General features: G+C 38.4%; 1 protein-coding gene across 2 annotated transcripts in view; it reads right to left on the reverse strand.

Moving 5' to 3' along the window:
• Positions 1-17,612, reverse strand: part of LOC124607300 (transmembrane protein 184B) — a 100,806-nt gene that overhangs the window by 34,664 nt on the left and 48,530 nt on the right. For both annotated transcript variants that reach the window (XM_047139593.1, XM_047139594.1), the window contains one exon: positions 6,912-7,079. In XM_047139593.1, coding sequence (XP_046995549.1) covers positions 6,912-7,079 — 168 coding nt within the window. The remainder of the gene's footprint in view (positions 1-6,911; positions 7,080-17,612) is intronic.

A 17,612-nucleotide genomic window follows, 5' to 3' on the forward strand; every position in this document is an offset into this window, starting at 1 on the left:
TGCCGTTTCCATAGGATTGCTAGGACTTCCTTCGAGGACCTAAAAGGGTAAAGGTGGGACAAGTCCATTCTGCAGAAGACGATTTAAAACCAAACCTCCTACAGCGTCTCACTCAAGTACCTAAGAGGTAGGGAACCTGGGGAAAGGCGGTGGGAACAGTTTCCTGTCTTTGGGGCTATCTTCTTTCTCTTCTTCGATCCTAGCAACCACATCTATTTTTTCCTTCTTACTTCTCATTTTGAGGACCTGTCTATCTTTTCCCTCTTTCCATATTCACAAACTTCTATTGTTGAAGTCCTTCCTTATTTCCGTGGTTACTAACAATTTAAATCTTATCTTTAGATAAAAAGGCCGAAGAATCAGACTACTCGAACACACACACACACACACACACACACACACACACACACACACACACACGCACACACACAAAAATACACTTTGACGCAAACATTAAATTATATAAGACAAAGCCTGTCACGATGTGAGAGCTGCCAGGTGTTGTACGGGAAAAGGTGTGTACATAGGGAATTATGCACACATATATGGGGAGTTATGACGGTTCTCCATTGAATATACATAAGGAGATGTGTCCATACATAATGAACAACTATAAAATAGTAATGAGTAATGGATAAATAAGAAAAAGGCGTGAGCAACATCAGTGCACTAAAGACTCTGATTAATTGAAGGATAGTGCGATGTAAGTAGTATATATAGACATAATATCTGAAAGTATAGAAGTTGATAAGTACAGGAGGCCTCTTGGGAGTAAATGATGTATTATAGAATAAATGTGAAGCTTAAGATAAATAAAATAGAAAGAAACATTCCACATGGGAAAAATATATTAAAAACAAAGATTCCATGACTTACCAAACGGGAAAGCGCTGGTAGATAGGCACAATAAAAAAACACACAAACACACAAACACACACACACAAAATTTCAAGCTTTTGCAACCCACGGTTGCTTCTTCAGGAAAGAGGGAAGGAGAGGGAAAGATGAAAGGATGTGGGTTTTAAGGGAGAGGGTAAGGAGTCATTCCAATCCCGGGAGCGGAAAGACTTACCTTAGGGGGAAAAAAGGACAGGTATACACTCGCACACACACACATATCCATCCACACATATACAGACACAAGCAGACATATTTAAAGGCAAAGAGTTTGGGCAGAGATGTCAGTTGAGGCGGAAGTGCTGACGTCTCTGCCCAAACTCTTTGCCTTTAAATATGTCTGCTTGTGTCTGTATATGTGTGGATGGATATGTGTGTGTGTGCGCGAGTGTATACCTGTCCTTTTTTCCCCCTAAGGTAAGTCTTTCCGCTCCCGGAATTGGAATGACTCCTTACCCTCTCCCTTAAAACCCACATCCTTTCATCTTTCCCTCTCCTTCCCTCTTTCCTGACGAAGCAACCGTGGGTTGCAAAAGCTTGAAATTTTGTGTGTGTGTTTGTGTGTTTTTTTATCGTGCCTATCTACCAGCGCTTTCCCGTTTGGTAAGTCATGGAATCTTTGTTTTTAATATATGAAGCTTAAGATAGATTGATATCTTTACCAGAAAATAATTATGTTATACATAGAAATGTATACTAGGGTAATGAATTGTGAGGTCTACTCAGAAAGGATGAGGGGGGCGTACCCGGCATTCACTAAGTATAAAGTGCAGTCATACCTACGTGGAGATAGGATAGGGTGTCCATTTGTCCCGTTTTTCCTGGGACAGTCCCGTTTTTTACCAAAATGTCCCGCTGTCCCGAAAGTTTTTTTGGGGATGCTCAAATGTCCCGTTTTTTATGATTCCGCTTGGCTAGAGTATTTTACGTTACTGGTTGTTTGGCTTGCTACTAACTGCGCTAGGAAGCGTGTGATGACTTTCAGCATACCCCGTACATGTACCGAACTGTCAAAAATTGCAAGGAATTTTAAACGCACTATAGGTTACGAATAACAACGAAGATTCTTCTCTTCTAAATCGATCCACTGAATCCGTCCTTTCAGTCCTGAGATACTCTGTACCACTGATACTTGCTCTCTGGCTTTTGTCACCACACTGTTAATGTTTTGCACGGTGCAATCACTGTTTCATTATGCCAAAACGAAAGTGTAATTTTAACAGCAATACAAAAAGCGAGTTTCCTTTTATCACTGATAGTGGAGAAACTGTAGGATGTACCTTGTACAGATAAAAATTTGCTATTGGTCATGGTGGAAGGTCTGACATTGTGAATCACATTAAGACGAAGAAACATAGCATGAGTGATCAAACGAAAAGAGCAAATAAATGCGTAGTCTCTACTATGTAAACTTAAAATCAGTAACAGAAATGGATAGGCAGTTGGCAGCACAAGAAGCTACATTTGCATACCACAGTGCAATGCATAACTATAGCTTTAAGTCAATGGACTGTACTACAGCAGTTGTGAATTTAGGATTGAAAAGTTTTTTTTAACATGTGGACACACAAAATGTAATGCAATCATTTCAAATGTTATTGCACCTATGCAGCTCAGCAGGTTTTAAATGACCTGAAAAGTGCTCGATTCATTTCTGTAATGATTGATACATCGAATCATCTGGATTTATAGTTGGTTCCTATCTTATCAGGTATTTTCACCCTGAAAATGACATCACGGTGAAAGTGTTCGAATTGGTTAATTTAGCTGGACAAACTTCAGATTCACTCCAGAATTATGTGCTGGAGGTTTTAAAGAAATATGATATTGAGCGAAAGGTGATTGCAGTTTCTGCAGACAACACTAACACCAATTTTGGTGGTAAGCAGAGGAAAGGAGAAAACAATTTGTTCTATAAACTGCAACAGAACCCAGTGAATAATATAGTAGGTGTTGGCTGTCCAGCACATGTGGTGCACAATTCCTTACAAACTGGCTCAGATTGCCTACCCATCGACTGCCAACTAATTGTAAACAAAATCTACCAGCATTTCCACATATATACAGTAAGGGTTGAATCTCTGAAGTCATTCTGTAAGTTTACTGAAACTGAATACAAAACTGTACTTGGGCACAGCAAGAGAAGGTGGCTATCTCTGCTACCAGCATTGGAAAGAATTGTAGAGATAGTTCCCGCTTTGAAATCATATTTCATTTCCCTTGATAAGTGTACTGTTATACTTAAACAATTCTTTGATAACCCTGTGTCTATTGTTCTTCTACATTTTCTTGTTAGCCAGCTAAAACCTTTCTCTACAACAATTAAATGTATTGAGAAACAAGAAATCACAATAGTGGAAATTTATCAAGAAATAAACAAATTATTTGGAAAATTACAATGTAGAAAATCTGAAAGATTTCTCACATCCTTTGTACACGAGACTCTAAGAAAGCTGGAAGAAGAGGGTGAAATTACTGTAGAACTATTTCATATTTATGCTGACATCTTCTATGACTCTTGCATTGAGTATATTATAAAATGGTGTTTACCATTTCTCACACCTTTTAAAGCATTTGACTGGGTTAATACTGAAAAGGAGCAGCTACATCAGGACTGTTGTGTTTTTGTTAAAAGTATTGTACCAAATTTTCCTGTTGATGAAGACGAACTGTTCGATGAATTTTCATGTGGACAGAACTTCATAAAAAGTGAAGAAGGAGACAAAGAAAGTGTTAGTGCAACGTGGTGTAAAATATTTGCTTATTTCAAAAGTAAAAACATTAACATGAAAAACATGATTCATTTGGTGGAGTTTTGTCTGATAATTCCTGGGTCAAATGCTGCTGTGGAACATGTGTTTTTGTTAGTGAAGTCTTTGTGGTCAGATGAAAAAAACAGAATGAAAGTTGAAACAGTGAGGGCCTTGCTCATTGTCAAAACACACTATAACAGTGTATCGTGTACTGACTTTTATGATACAATTTCAAATGAAAATGCACTTCTTGATAAAGTACATAAAAGTGAAAAGTACGGTGATAGTGTGGCAGAATAATTGTAAAAAGTGATTTGGGATCATCTGAGTGCACATTGTAAAGGAAAACTTGTATGTGTATTAAATTTAGTCAATACAATATTTACGTCCCCTTTTTTTTCTTCATTGTCCCACGGTTTTCCCTAATTTATTTTAAATGTCCACTTTTTCAATGAAACTGAAATGGACACCCTAAGATAGGACAACCTGTGGCCTAAAAAATAGGAATGTTTTAAGAAGCAGCATACCTACCAGAATGGAAAGAGGAAGTGTTCTCATAAGGTCAACCCACAAGAAAGGAATAGTTGTTGATAGTAGGAGAAGGGGACAGTAGCATGACAGAAGTCACAAATTTTATAGGAATTATTCTGGAAAGTATAAATTCTATGAACGACTAGCATTACTATGTTTTGTAGAAATAAATGAGTGTCAAAAGAACACTTATTTCGCCCCAAGTTCCTGCAAGCTACAACTAATGAAAATAGTACATACTAGAAAAAGGTAGTACAAAAAGATAAGAAGAGAAAATAGAATACTCGTGTGTCATAAACACCAAGGTTTTGATTGAAAAAGAAAATAAAGGGAAAAATAAAGTCCTCACAATTCCTAAATATTAGTAAAGCTGACTAAAACCTCGAGTGTATGCTCATGTCAAATGAAAAATTGTTCACGAAAGAACAATGAATTGTTACTGAAAGAAGAGAAATGTATATAAACTTATGTAAAAAAAAAAATGTATATTGTTAAGATATGAAATGTTATTATAAGTGATATTACTTGCATAATGATTATGTATAAAAATAAAATATCGCGTGTTCGATCTGAGGGGAGGCGGGGGGGGGGGGGGTGTTTATATGCAGTGATTCGAGAATTTCTGTGTAAATTCTAGAACCACTCAGCCTTCTACAGTCCTGAACACACGATATTCTAGATACAAGTATGGGACGGTAAAATCCTACCTACTGTGCGTCACATGTCTGTGTGTGCAGGTTTAAAATCAGTTGCAGGAAGAAGGTAGATGCGGCAGTTGAACGGCACAGACATGTACCTGCCAGACAATCCATAGATGTGCTAGAGTGTGTGTGTGTGTGTGTGTGTGTGTGTGTGTGTGTGTGTGTGTGTGTGTAAAGAAGAACCACAGAGTTTATATGCAACTCTGTGTATATTGTGTCACTGACTATTGTCATGTGAAACAAGAACAATTGAAAAAAGTACTCTTATAGACTCTTAATCCAGCGTTGGTAAAGACAAGACCTATTGTACGATTCATCTAAAGTGGAGGAGGGGGGGGGGGGGAGAGGAGAGGAGAGAGAGGGGGAGAGGAGAGGAGAGGAGAGGAGAGGAGAGGAGAGGAGAGGAGAGGAGAGGAGAGAGAGACCAGAAATGTGCATGCATTTCAGTACTCTGAGGACACACAGTGCATAGATTTGAAAGACATTTAAGCTGTATCTTTCATTATTAATGTGTTCAACTTTTTTCTTCTAGGGAATATAAGCATGCAACAATAATTTACGAGTGGTTAATAATGAATACCCTTGGTACATATGGTGCGTTGCTTTCATTATTATGTTATCTGATCATGTATCTAGCATTTTGTTGTAATTGATTGATCATATAATTCGAAGCAGGGATCTTAAACATCTATGTCAATCAGCTCCCTGCTTTGAATTATATGATCAATCAATTACAACAAAATGCTAGATACATGATCAGATAACATAATAATGAAAGCAACGCACCATATGTACCAAGGGTATTCATTATTACCCACTCGTAAATTATTGTTGCATGCTTATATTCCCAAGAAGAAAAAAGTTGAACACATTAATAATGAAAGATATAGCTTAAATGTCTTTCAAATCTATGCACTGTGTGTCCCCAGAGTACTGAAATGCATGCGCATTTCTGGTCTCTCTCTCTCTCTCTCTCTCTCTCTCTCTCTCTCTCTCTCTCTCTCTCTCCCCTCTCCCCCCCCCCTCTCCCTCTCCCCCCCCCTCTCCCTCTCCCCCCCTCCTCCCCCCCCAACCTCCCACCTCCCACCGGTACAGGTGGATACATGGCTTAATAAACATATAAACATGACTGTACTTTAGGTGAATCGTACAATAGGTATTGTCTCTACCAACGCTGGATTTTTTTTTTTTGCAATGCAAAGAATTTTAAGAAACATTAGCTTTAAATATGTTGAAATTAATTATGGTTTAAAATTTTTAATATTTATGAAAAAGACAAGCGAAAGAAGGGGAGTCAGTGGTTTAACAGTGTAATACCTCAATCAATCATAGGTCAACCAGAATCGCTCAAGGAAAACATCATGGAGAATGAAAGTTGGTACTATCAGTTCTAAATTTCCAACAAGAAAAGGTTCTTGGATAATTGTTATGCATGTTTCTGCCGGTTCAATTCCTGGGAGCAAACTTTCATTTATATGCAAGAAAAACAGCAGTGTATCACATTGAAAGAAATGTTATCACTTTGAAGAGGTTGTTTACTGTACAATTCTTATCATGCCTAATTCCAAACTAAGATATTGTAATGGGCAGGGACAATACTACCTATCATTCAGCTGTTACAGAGAAAACACCAAGTGCAAACCGATATTATGATCTGTCTTAAAAATGAAAACATTCTGCATACAGCAAGCCAGACATGCTAAATTCCTGTAGCTTGTTAATTTAAACAGATATTGTGAATAAACTTACAAATTTGACTTCCTTGTAAGTGAACACGGCCACACAGCTTTTCAATTACCATCACACCACTGTCAGTATAGCAAGGATACACAGGATTGATGATATGGGGGCAGCATTGGGGAGAACAGAGTGAGAGGGAGAGGGGTATTCACAGAGATGAGGAGGGGTGGAGGGTGGGATCAGAGCAATGGGAAAAGTGAAATACGTAGAGCTGGAATATACTGAAAAGAGAGAAAAATTTCAAAGTGCAGTGGGAAATATTTCTAACACTACTTCCTTACAAACATACCTCCAATCACCATCATGGTAATGGCCAAAAGACTGTAGGAAAATTATAACAAAAGCCATAAGGGGTTTGACGAGACAGAACTGTAATGTTGCTTGCTTACAGAACCTTAGAAACCCAATAGTATATGTCTTGCCCACCAAACAGCATGTCCCATACAAACAGCTTGATCTGCAAATAAAAAGGAAACATTACACATAATATAAAAATTTCAGTTAGCTATGCAAAATAAATTAATCTACCAGTCAACAATACTTCAAATGCAATCTATTATTGCATTTTTTTCACAAAGATTACCAGTTTCATTCTTTACTAAAGATCTTCAAATCTGTTCACATAGATAATGAACATGCCAAGTTTGACCTCACTTAATTTATCTGAAACACATGTGATAAGTAGAACACTGTATATAATACCTATCATAGCTGCAGAGCAACCATTTGGTTTCATTTTCTGAGGGACACTGCATACAATAGTCAAAACTGACTGACTGCTCTGCTATTTTGATTGATAGCTCATACTCTGATTTATATATCATGTGTGTGTTAAATAAGGGTCCAACCAAATTTGGCACGTACTTTTTTATTTACGTTAACAGATCTGATGATTTTCAATACAACAGGACACCAGTGATCATAGGGAAAATAAGAGTGTTAATAGACTGCGCTTAAAGATGTTATAATGATTCAGTTGTGGATTTTCTCAATTTGATGTGTCAAAGATTCAAATTTACTTTCAAAGTTATACAAAGTTTACATACAACACTGAGACGATGGGAGAGGCGGCTATTCATGGAGGTGTGGAAGGTGGGACCAAATAGATGTTTTAAACTGTACTTACAATCTGTGTTTACACTGCAAATCTTTAATATATAAAATTGGTAACAAATTTTACTGTCTGGTTTCTTTACTTAATCTCCCCCAATTCAAATCCAAGTTTCACTTAAGGTTTTGTTCTCGAGTAATGAGATCATATACACTGAGGTGACAAAAGTCATGGGATACCTCCTAATATCGTGTCGTAGCTCCTTTTGCCCAACATAGCACAGCAGCTTGATATGGCATGGACTCACCAAGTCCTTGGAAGCTCCCTGCAGAAACACTGAGCCATGCTACCTCTACTGCCACCCATAATTGTTAAAGTGTTGCCAGTGCAGGATTTTGTGCACAAATCGACCTCTTGATTATATCATACAAATGTTCAATGGGATTCATGCCAGCAATCTGGGTGGTCAAATCATTTGCACAAATTGTTCAGAATTCTCTGACATGGCACTCTGTCATATATAAAAATTTCATCGTCATTCGGAAACATGAAGTACATCAATGACTGCAAATGGTTTCCAAGTAGCCAAACATAACCATTTTCAGTCAACGATTGTTCAGTTGGACCAGAGGATCCAGTTCATTCCATGTAAACACCGCGGACACCATTACGGAATCACCACCATCTTGCACAATGCCTTGTTGAATACTTGGGTGCATGGCTTCATGTGGTCTGTGCCACACTCGCACTCTACCATCAGCTATGAAATTGGAACCCATCTGACCATGCCACAGTTTTCCAGTTGTCTGAGAGTCCAACTGATATGATCACAAGCCAAGGAGAGGCACTGCAGGTGACATTCTGCTGTTATAAAAGGCATTTGCATCGGTTGTCTGTTGCCATAGCTTATTAATGCCAAATTTGCTGCACTGTCCTAACGTAATGTTTGTCACATGTCCCACATTGATTTCTGCAGTTATTGCAAGCAGTGTTGTTTGTCTGTTAGCATTGACAACTCTATGCAAACGCCGTTTCTCTTGGTTGTTAAGTGAAGGCCATCTCTTGGTTGTTCAGTGAAGGCCGTCGGCCAATGCGTTGTCCGTTATGAGAGGTAATGCCCAAAATTTGGTATTCTCAGCACACTCTTGACACTGTGGCTCTCAGAATAGTGATTTGCCTAACTATTTCTGAAATGGAATGTCTTATGCACCTGGCTGGCTTCAACTACTATTCCACGTTCCAAGGCTATTAATTCCCGCTGAGTTGCCATAATCACGTAAGAAACCTTTTCACATGAATCACATGAGATATATAACAGCTCTGCCAAAACACTGTCCTATCCTATGACTTTTGTCACCTCAGTGTATAACAATATCTCTAAGCAGTTAAATAAAACACTAATCTATAGCACATATGCAGCACTGTAATGACTGTTAATATTGTTTGGTACTTTTCAGTTGCATCATTATTGTGGTTACTAGTAAGAGTTCCATGTAACTAATGAACAAAATTAATGCAGTTTGCCTCATTTGTTTATGACAGTTTGCAAAAATATTAAAGCATAAACTCTCACAATGAAGCACAGAAAAAGGGAAATATGCCTCTAGAATAGCCGACGAACAAAAGAAACAGAAAGGGAAGATATAGAAAAGACAATTAATTAACTCAGGAATACAAATTAACAACTCCTCTCATTCAATTCAACAAAGATCAAAACTACTGAGATACATACATTGCCTCTAGCCAATATAAAAAGAATGGAAAGTCTACAGCTAATTTCCAGGGCTCTTCTCCTGCTACAATACAAAATGTTTCCAAGTTTAATGTTACGTTTTGCAATGAGCACAGACTGAAATATACTGCATAATATTTCCAATACTATAGCTCTTTTTCTATTAATACCTTGATTTTCTTGAAGAAACTAGATTCATTTCCTCCTTTACATGTGGTTACAGGAGTCACAATCAGCTGTATTTTCAAGCTTGTTATACATATGTGCTGAATAGATTTAAGCACACTAATGCCATACGTGAAAGAAGCAGGGCTTTGTATCTTCTTGTGTCCATTATATCCAACAATGGAAAATCCAGGATGGAACGTAACAATATTATGAAAAGGGAATTGCTACTCATCATATAACAGAGATGCTGAGTTGCAGACAGGCACGACAGAAAGACTCACAAATAAGCTTTCGGCCAGCAAGGCCTTCATCAAAAGAACACACACACACACACACACACACACACACACACACACAAACACAAACACAAACAAAAGAAAAACACCTCGCACACACGGCTGCAGTCTCTGGCAACTGTGGCTTCAGTAGTTGCCAGAGACTGCAGTTTTGCGTGTGCGTGCGTGTGTGTGATCTACTTTGATGAAGACCATGCTGGCTGAAAGCTTTTTTGTGACAGTCTTTCTGTTGTGTCTATCTGCAACTCAGCATCTCTGCTATACAATGAGTAGCAACTTTCCTTTTCATAATTTGTGTCCATTATATTATTTTCAGTCAGTTGTGTGTTTTGTATCACCATATGGTTCATTCTTAAACATCAGATTGGGCATTTCAAGCAGTCAACAAGCATATTGTTTTCTTCTACACACTTGTCATACCATGACTGACAATAACATTAATGGAATACAAATTTATACTGAAGTTTACCATCTGAGGAAGACGACACTGACTGAGATGCTGGACTTGCATTCAGGAGGATCCATGTTAAACTCCCCTCCTGCCATACACATTTAGATTTTGTGTGGGTTCCCATTTTTTTTTTCCTCTTTCCTTCGCCAGTTTGAGTTTGTGGTCCAGTTTCAATGACCACATAAAAGAAGGTATGTTAAGAGTTAATCATCCTCCTTCCCTTGAAACACAGTAACAACTGTTCTTTTCTGAGGCAATACTTGCCAATGAAATTAAAAAAAAAAGATATATGCTTCAATTCTTTTTGTTGCAACAGGGTCCACAGCAATCACAAATTGTTTGAATGATAAAATTTTACCAAACTAACATTGCATGAAGTGAAAAATCTTTCATTTATTTTCATAACTGTACAGTTTCAATTGTGGAGCTATGCATAACTACAATCCATAGAATTACCAAGTATGACCAGAGTCCAAGAATCCTATACTATGACCCACTAATAGCTTGATGTGCGAATTCAAAGTGGACTGAACTTCCATTTTTCTTTTAATCAAAACTGGAGTGCTGTGAGAGCAGCCGATGTGAAATTTTTGATTTGTGAATGCGACTATCAAAAAGTGTAAGGAATCTACTGACTGTGTTTGCTGCGATCATTCTGATGTGGCATCTAATGTATAAAGGACGCCTATATCTCTTGTGGAGCAGTCATGAAAATCCTCTCTTTGTCCTACAAACTCAACATTCATATACTTTCGAACAAGAAACACTGCAGGATACAAAACAAAAATGTGGGACCACACCAAGATTCTAAACTAGATCTGCAAAATTATTAAAGAATACCTTATAGCAAAACTGTTCTCTATAGTACAATTCTTCAAGTAAGACAAGGAGTGATAAAAATTCAAAACAGAAGATGAAATGACTGAAATTAGTTCAAATAGAAGGTGAAGTGCATCTTCTCATCATGAAACACAAGAAGAAAGGTCATTACACTTTACTCCCTCTTTGAAGAACGGAAACAAGTTTAGTATTCACGGGCAAAGTTTGTTAACATACTCCAAACAGATCTACATCTGTGTCTGTATGTGTGGATGGATATGTCCTTTTTTCCCCCTAAGGTAAGTCTTTCCGCTCCCGGGATTGGAATGACTCCTTACCCTCTCCCTTAAAACCCACTTCCTTTCGTCTTCCCCTCTCCTTCCCTCTTTCCTGATGAGGCAACAGTTTGTTGCGAAAGCTTGAATTTTGTGTGTATGTTTGTGTTTGTTTGTGTGTCTATCGACCTGCCAGCGCTTTTGTTCGGTAAGTCACCTCATCTTTGTTTTTATATATAATTTTTCCCACGTGGAATGTTTCCTTCCATTATATATATATTTTAGAGAGAGTTAGAGAGAGAGAGAGAGAGACCACATACGACCTTGAAGTGCATGGTAAAGGGTATGTCCCATTGTACCAGTTCTTGGGTTTTCCCCGCCATTCCATTCACATACAGAGTGGGGGAAGAATGACTGTTTAAATGCCTCTGTGCAAACTGTAATTTGTCCAACCTTGTCCTCATGATCCCAACAGGAACAGTATGTGGGGACTTGTAGTAGATCCCTTGAGTCATAATTTAAAGCAAGTTCTTGAAACTTCATAAGTAAGATTTCTCAGGATTTAAAGTGGGTTCTTGAAACTTCATAAGTAGGCTTTCTTGGAATAGGTTGCGTCTACCTTCAAGAGAGTACCAGTTCAAGTTATTCAGCACCTCTATGACTTACTCTCATGGGTCAAACAAACCTGTAACCATTTATGCTGCCCTTCTCTGTATATGTTCAATATCCCTTCTAAATCGGATCTGGTATGGGTCCCACACACTTGAGCAATATTCTAGGAGTTTACCACCTATTTTACTAATGACTGAGTCTATGTGAGCATTCCATTTCATTTCCCTACAAAGAGGTAAAACTAAGTATTTGTATGAGTTGACTGGTTCCAACTATGACTCACTAATATTACAGTCATAAGATACTTTTTCTGTTTTGAGAAGTACATGATTTTACAGTTTCTCAACATGTAAAGCAAATTTCCAATCTTTGCACCTCCTTGAAATCTTATCAAGATCTGAGTGAATATTTAAGCAGTTTCTTTCAGGCAGTACTTCTTTATATATAACTGCATCATCTGTGAAAAATCTGAGGTTACTATTAATATTGTCTACAAAGTCATTAATATACAACATTAACAGCAAGAGTCCCGACACACTTCCCTGGAGCACACCCAAGATTACCACAACACCTGTCGATGACTCTCCATCCAAGGTAACGTACTATGTTCCAACTACCAAAAAGTCTCATTCCACTCACAAATTTCACTTGATACCCCCTACTATCATTCTTTCAATAATAAGCATAGACATGGTACTGACTCAAATGCTTTTCAGAAATCCAGAAATACTGCATCTACTTCACTGCCTTGATCAAAAACTTTTAATACGTCATGCGTGAAAACTGCAAGTTAAGTTTCACTTGAGTGATGTTTTCAGAATCCATGCTGGCTGGATTGGATGAGGTCATTCTGTGCGAGACGTAACAATATGAAAATCCATTCCCAATCAATTAAAAACTAGCCATTATATACAAGCCCAATTTCCAATTACATTTACTGAGAGTTAGATGCATGTGCTTTAATAGTAGTCTAGCTGTTTACAGTAACGTAAGATATTAGAATGTACCCTTGACGTCAGGCTATGGGACATAGTCCAGCACTCAATAAATAAATGTGGGTCTGTGAAGGGATGTGGCATACCAGATACCATTTTTGCTGTGTGCCAGCCGATGGAGAAATTCTGCAAGAAAAGGAGGTTGCTACGTCTTAACTTTACTGACCTGGAGAAGGCAGTTGTTCGAGTACCACATTAGATGATTTGCTAAGTCTTTGCAGTCACCAAGATCCAGGAAACACGTGAACTGGGTAAAAATGCTGCACAAGAACACCAGCAGCCAGCTGTGATGCTCTAGCAGCCAGCTGCAATGCTCTGCAGTACTGACTGACAGCTTCCCTAGACGGTGTACATAGAGGCTCAGCTCTGTTTCTCCTGCCCTTTGTCACTGTAATGAATCCATAATGTGTGACCGACAGAAGTGTGCACCATGGACAATACTGTAAACTGATGAGATAATGCTTGGGGTGGATACCAGGAATGATCTTCAAACTCAGTTCCAAACATTTTATGACTGTTTGCAAAGATTTGGTCTCCATTCAAACATCCACAAGACTAAGTACCTCAGAACTATACAAATTAATGAGCTCCTCTCATCAATGTGGGTACATTCAGATACCTTACTTCTCAACTACAAAGTGAAGGTTATATTAATGAAGATATGCGAGCAAGAATCAAAGCAACCTGGATGTGATTAAGACACATCACTGGTGTTCTTTGTGGTAAGAAGATGTCTAAATATACCATAGAATGGTGAGGCCAGTTGCATATATGGTACCAAGCATTGGTCAATACCTAGAGATGCTGACTGCTCACTATATGTCACAGAAACGTGGATACTGAGAAGATCACTAGGCATTTCCCTGCTCAACAATATCAACGATACAAAGTGTCTGGAAATGTCACACTGCTAAACTTACCAAAATGCAGTTGGTTGGAAGTTGGGTATTTTTGGTCAACGTCACATCCACGTTGTTGTTGTTGTTGTGGTCTTCAGTCCTGAGACTGGTTTGATGCAGCTCTCCATGCTACTCTATCCTGTGCAAGCTTCTTCATCTCCCAGTACCTACTGCAACCTACATCCTTCTGAATCTGCTTAGTGTATTCATCTCTTGGTCTCCCTCTATGATTTTTACCCTCCACGCTGCCCTCCAATACTAAATTGGTGATCCCTTGATGCCTCAGAACATGTCCTACCAACCGATCCCTTCTTCTGGTCAAGTTGTGCCACAAACTTCTCTTCTCCCCAATCCTATTCAATACTTCCTCATTAGTTATGTGATCTACCCATCTAATCTTCAGCATTCTTCTGTAGCACCACATTTCAAAAGCTTCTATTCTCTTCTTGTCCAAACTATTTACCGTCCATGTTTCACTTCCATACATGGCTACACTCCATACAAATACTTTCAGAAATAACTTCCTGACACTTAAATCTATACTCGATGTTAACAAATTTCTCTTCTTCAGAAACACTTTCCTTGCCATTGCTAGTCTACATTTTATATCCTCTCTACTTCGTCCATCATCAGTTATTTTGCTCCCCAAATAGCAAAACTCCTCTACTACTTCAAGTGTCTCATTTCCTAATCTAATACCCTCAGCATCACCCGACTTAACTCGACTACATTCCATTATCCTCGTTTTGCTTTTGTTGATGTTCATCTTATATCCTCCCTTCAAGACACCATCCATTCTGTTCAACTGCTCTTCCAAGTCCTTTGCTGTCTCTGCCAGAATTACAATGTCATCGGCGAACCTCAAAGTTTTTATTTCTTCTCCGTGGATTTCAATACCTACTCCAAATTTTTCTTTTGTTTCCTTTACTGCTTGCTCAATATAGAGATTGAATAACATCGGGGAGAGGCTACAACCCTGTCTTACTCCCTTCCCAACCACTGCTTCCCTTTCATGTCCCTCAACTCTTATAACTGCTATCTGGTTTCTGTACAAGTTGTAAATAGCCTTTCGCTCCCTGTATTTTACCCCTGCCACCTTTAGAATTTGAAAGAGAGTATTCCAGTCAACATTGTCAAAAGCTTTCTCTAAGTCTACAAATGCTAGAAACGTAGGTTTGCCTTTCCTTAATCTTTCTTCTAAGATAAGTCGTAAGGTCAGTATTGCCTCATGTGTTCCAGTATTTCTACGGAATCCAAACTGATCTTCCCCGAGGTCGGCTTCTACTAGTTTTTCCATTCGTCTGTAAAGAATTCGTGTTAGTACTTTGCAGCTGTGGCTTATTAAACTGATTGTTCGGTAATTTTCACATCTGTCAACACCTGCTTTCTTTGGGATTGGAATTATTATATTCTTCTTGAAGTCTGAGGGTATTTCACCTGTCTCATACATCTTGCTCACCAGATGGTAGAGTTTTGTCAGGACGGGCTCTCCCAAGGCTGTCAGTAGTTCTAGTGGAATGTTGTCTACTCCCGGAGCCTTGTTTAGACTCAGGTCTTTCAGTGCTCTGTCATACTCTTCACGCAATATCGTATCTCCCATTTCATCTTCATCTACATCCTCTTCCATTTCCATAATATTGTCCTCAAGTACATCGCCCTTGTATAGACCCTCTATATATTCCTTCCACCTTTCTGCTTTCCCTTCTTTGCTTAGAACTGGGTTTCCGTCTGAGCTCTTGATATTCATACAAGTGGTTCTCTTTTCTCCAAAGGTCTCTTTAATTTTCCTGTAGGCGGTATCTATCTTTCCTCTAGTGAGATAAGCCTCTACATCCTTACATTTGTCCTCTAGCCACCCCTCTTAGCCATTTTGCACTTCCTGTCGATCTCATTTTTGAGACGTTTGTATTCCTTTTTGCCTGCTTCATTTACTTCATTTTTATATTTTCTCCTTTCATCAATTAAATTCAATATTTCTTCTGTTACCCAAGGATTTCTACTAGCCCTCGTCTTTTTACCTACTTGATCCTCTGCTGCCTTCACTACTTCATCCCTCAGAGCTACCTATTCTTCTTCTACTGTCCTTCTTTCCCCCATTCCTATCAATTGTTCCCTTATGCTCTCCCTGAAACTCTGTACAACCTCTGGTTCTTTCAGTTTATCCAGGTCCCATCTCCTTAAATTCCCACCTTTTTGCAGTTTCTTCAGTTTTAATCTACAGGTCATAACCAATAGATTGTGGTCAGAGTCCACATCTGCCCCTGGAAACGTCTTACAATTTAAAACCTGGTTCCTAAATCTCTGTCTTACCATTATATAATCTATCTGATACCTTTTAGTATCTCCAGGGTTCTTCCATGTATACAACCTTCTATCATGATTCTTAAACCAAGTGTTAGCTATGATTAAGTTGTGCTCCGTGCAAAATTCTATCAGGCGGCTTCCTCTTTCATTTCTTAGCCCCAATCCATATTCACCTACTACGTTTCCTTCTCTCCCTTTTCCTACTGACGAATTCCAGTCACCCATGACTATTAAATTTTCGTCTCCCTTCACTATCTGAATAATTTCTTTTATTTCATCATACATTTCTTCAATTTCTTCATCATCTGCAGAGCTAGTTGGCATATAAACTTGTACTACTGTAGTAGGTGTGGGCTTCGTATCTATCTTGGCCACAATAATGCGTTCACTATGCTGTTTGTAGTAGCTTACCCACATTCCTATTTTCCTATTCATTATTAAACCTACTCCTGCATTACCCCTATTGGACTTTGTGTTTATAACCCTGTAGTCACCTGACCAGAAGTCTTGTTCCTCCTGCCACCGAACTTCACTAATTCCCACATCCACGCAGAACCATAATTCTTTACATGGGAAACGAACAGCCATTTTAAAATTATACACAAACCACTGTGTTGAGAAAAGGTCAAAATATAATTTCAACATTCAATAACTATGTGTTACCAATATTAGTAAATTTCTGCCTTTAGATTTATGACACTTTTACATGGAAAAGGAAAAAATGCCAAATTTCAGGGTGTTTTACAAAAAACCATCAACTTTGTGTTGCATCACTAAAAATCAATGATTTCATGTTGGCATTCATGTGAATTTTTCCTGACCCTATCTGTATGAGATGTCCTATGTCAAACACCCAAAACACTCAATCTACAGAAAAACGTGAAACCAATACGCTAACCAGTACAAGTGACACGTACTACTCTGAAACAGAGCACCCACTCCATCAAACAGCCATTACCTCTGCACCTGCTTCATGACACAGCATCAATTTTGTTTCTTTCTCACATGAACAATATCTCAGAACTTCAGGAACAGGAACTCACTTTACAGCGTGTGCTAGTTATGCAACACATGGAATGCACTGCTAAATAAACTATTACACTGCATTCATGTCTTACATTTCAACCATTCTCAAGTTAAATACCAACTGTCTTAGCCTTCTGACAGGCATTTAACCTAAAGTGAAATGGTTTACTTGACAAAAGAGTTAGGAATAGTAATTCTCATCAAACTTAGTGGCAGTACAAAAGTAAAGAGTGGCCAGAAAATGTGAGTGCACAAATGATACGACGACCCTTTCCAAATCTTAAGAATGAATGAGTCAACCGAATAAATTATTTATTTCATTAAACAACAAATTTAATCCGATTGTGGTTATGACTGGTGAC

The sequence above is a fragment of the Schistocerca americana genome, chromosome 3, assembly GCF_021461395.2.
Source record: "Schistocerca americana isolate TAMUIC-IGC-003095 chromosome 3, iqSchAmer2.1, whole genome shotgun sequence".
Classification (NCBI taxonomy): Eukaryota; Metazoa; Arthropoda; class Insecta; order Orthoptera; family Acrididae; genus Schistocerca; species Schistocerca americana.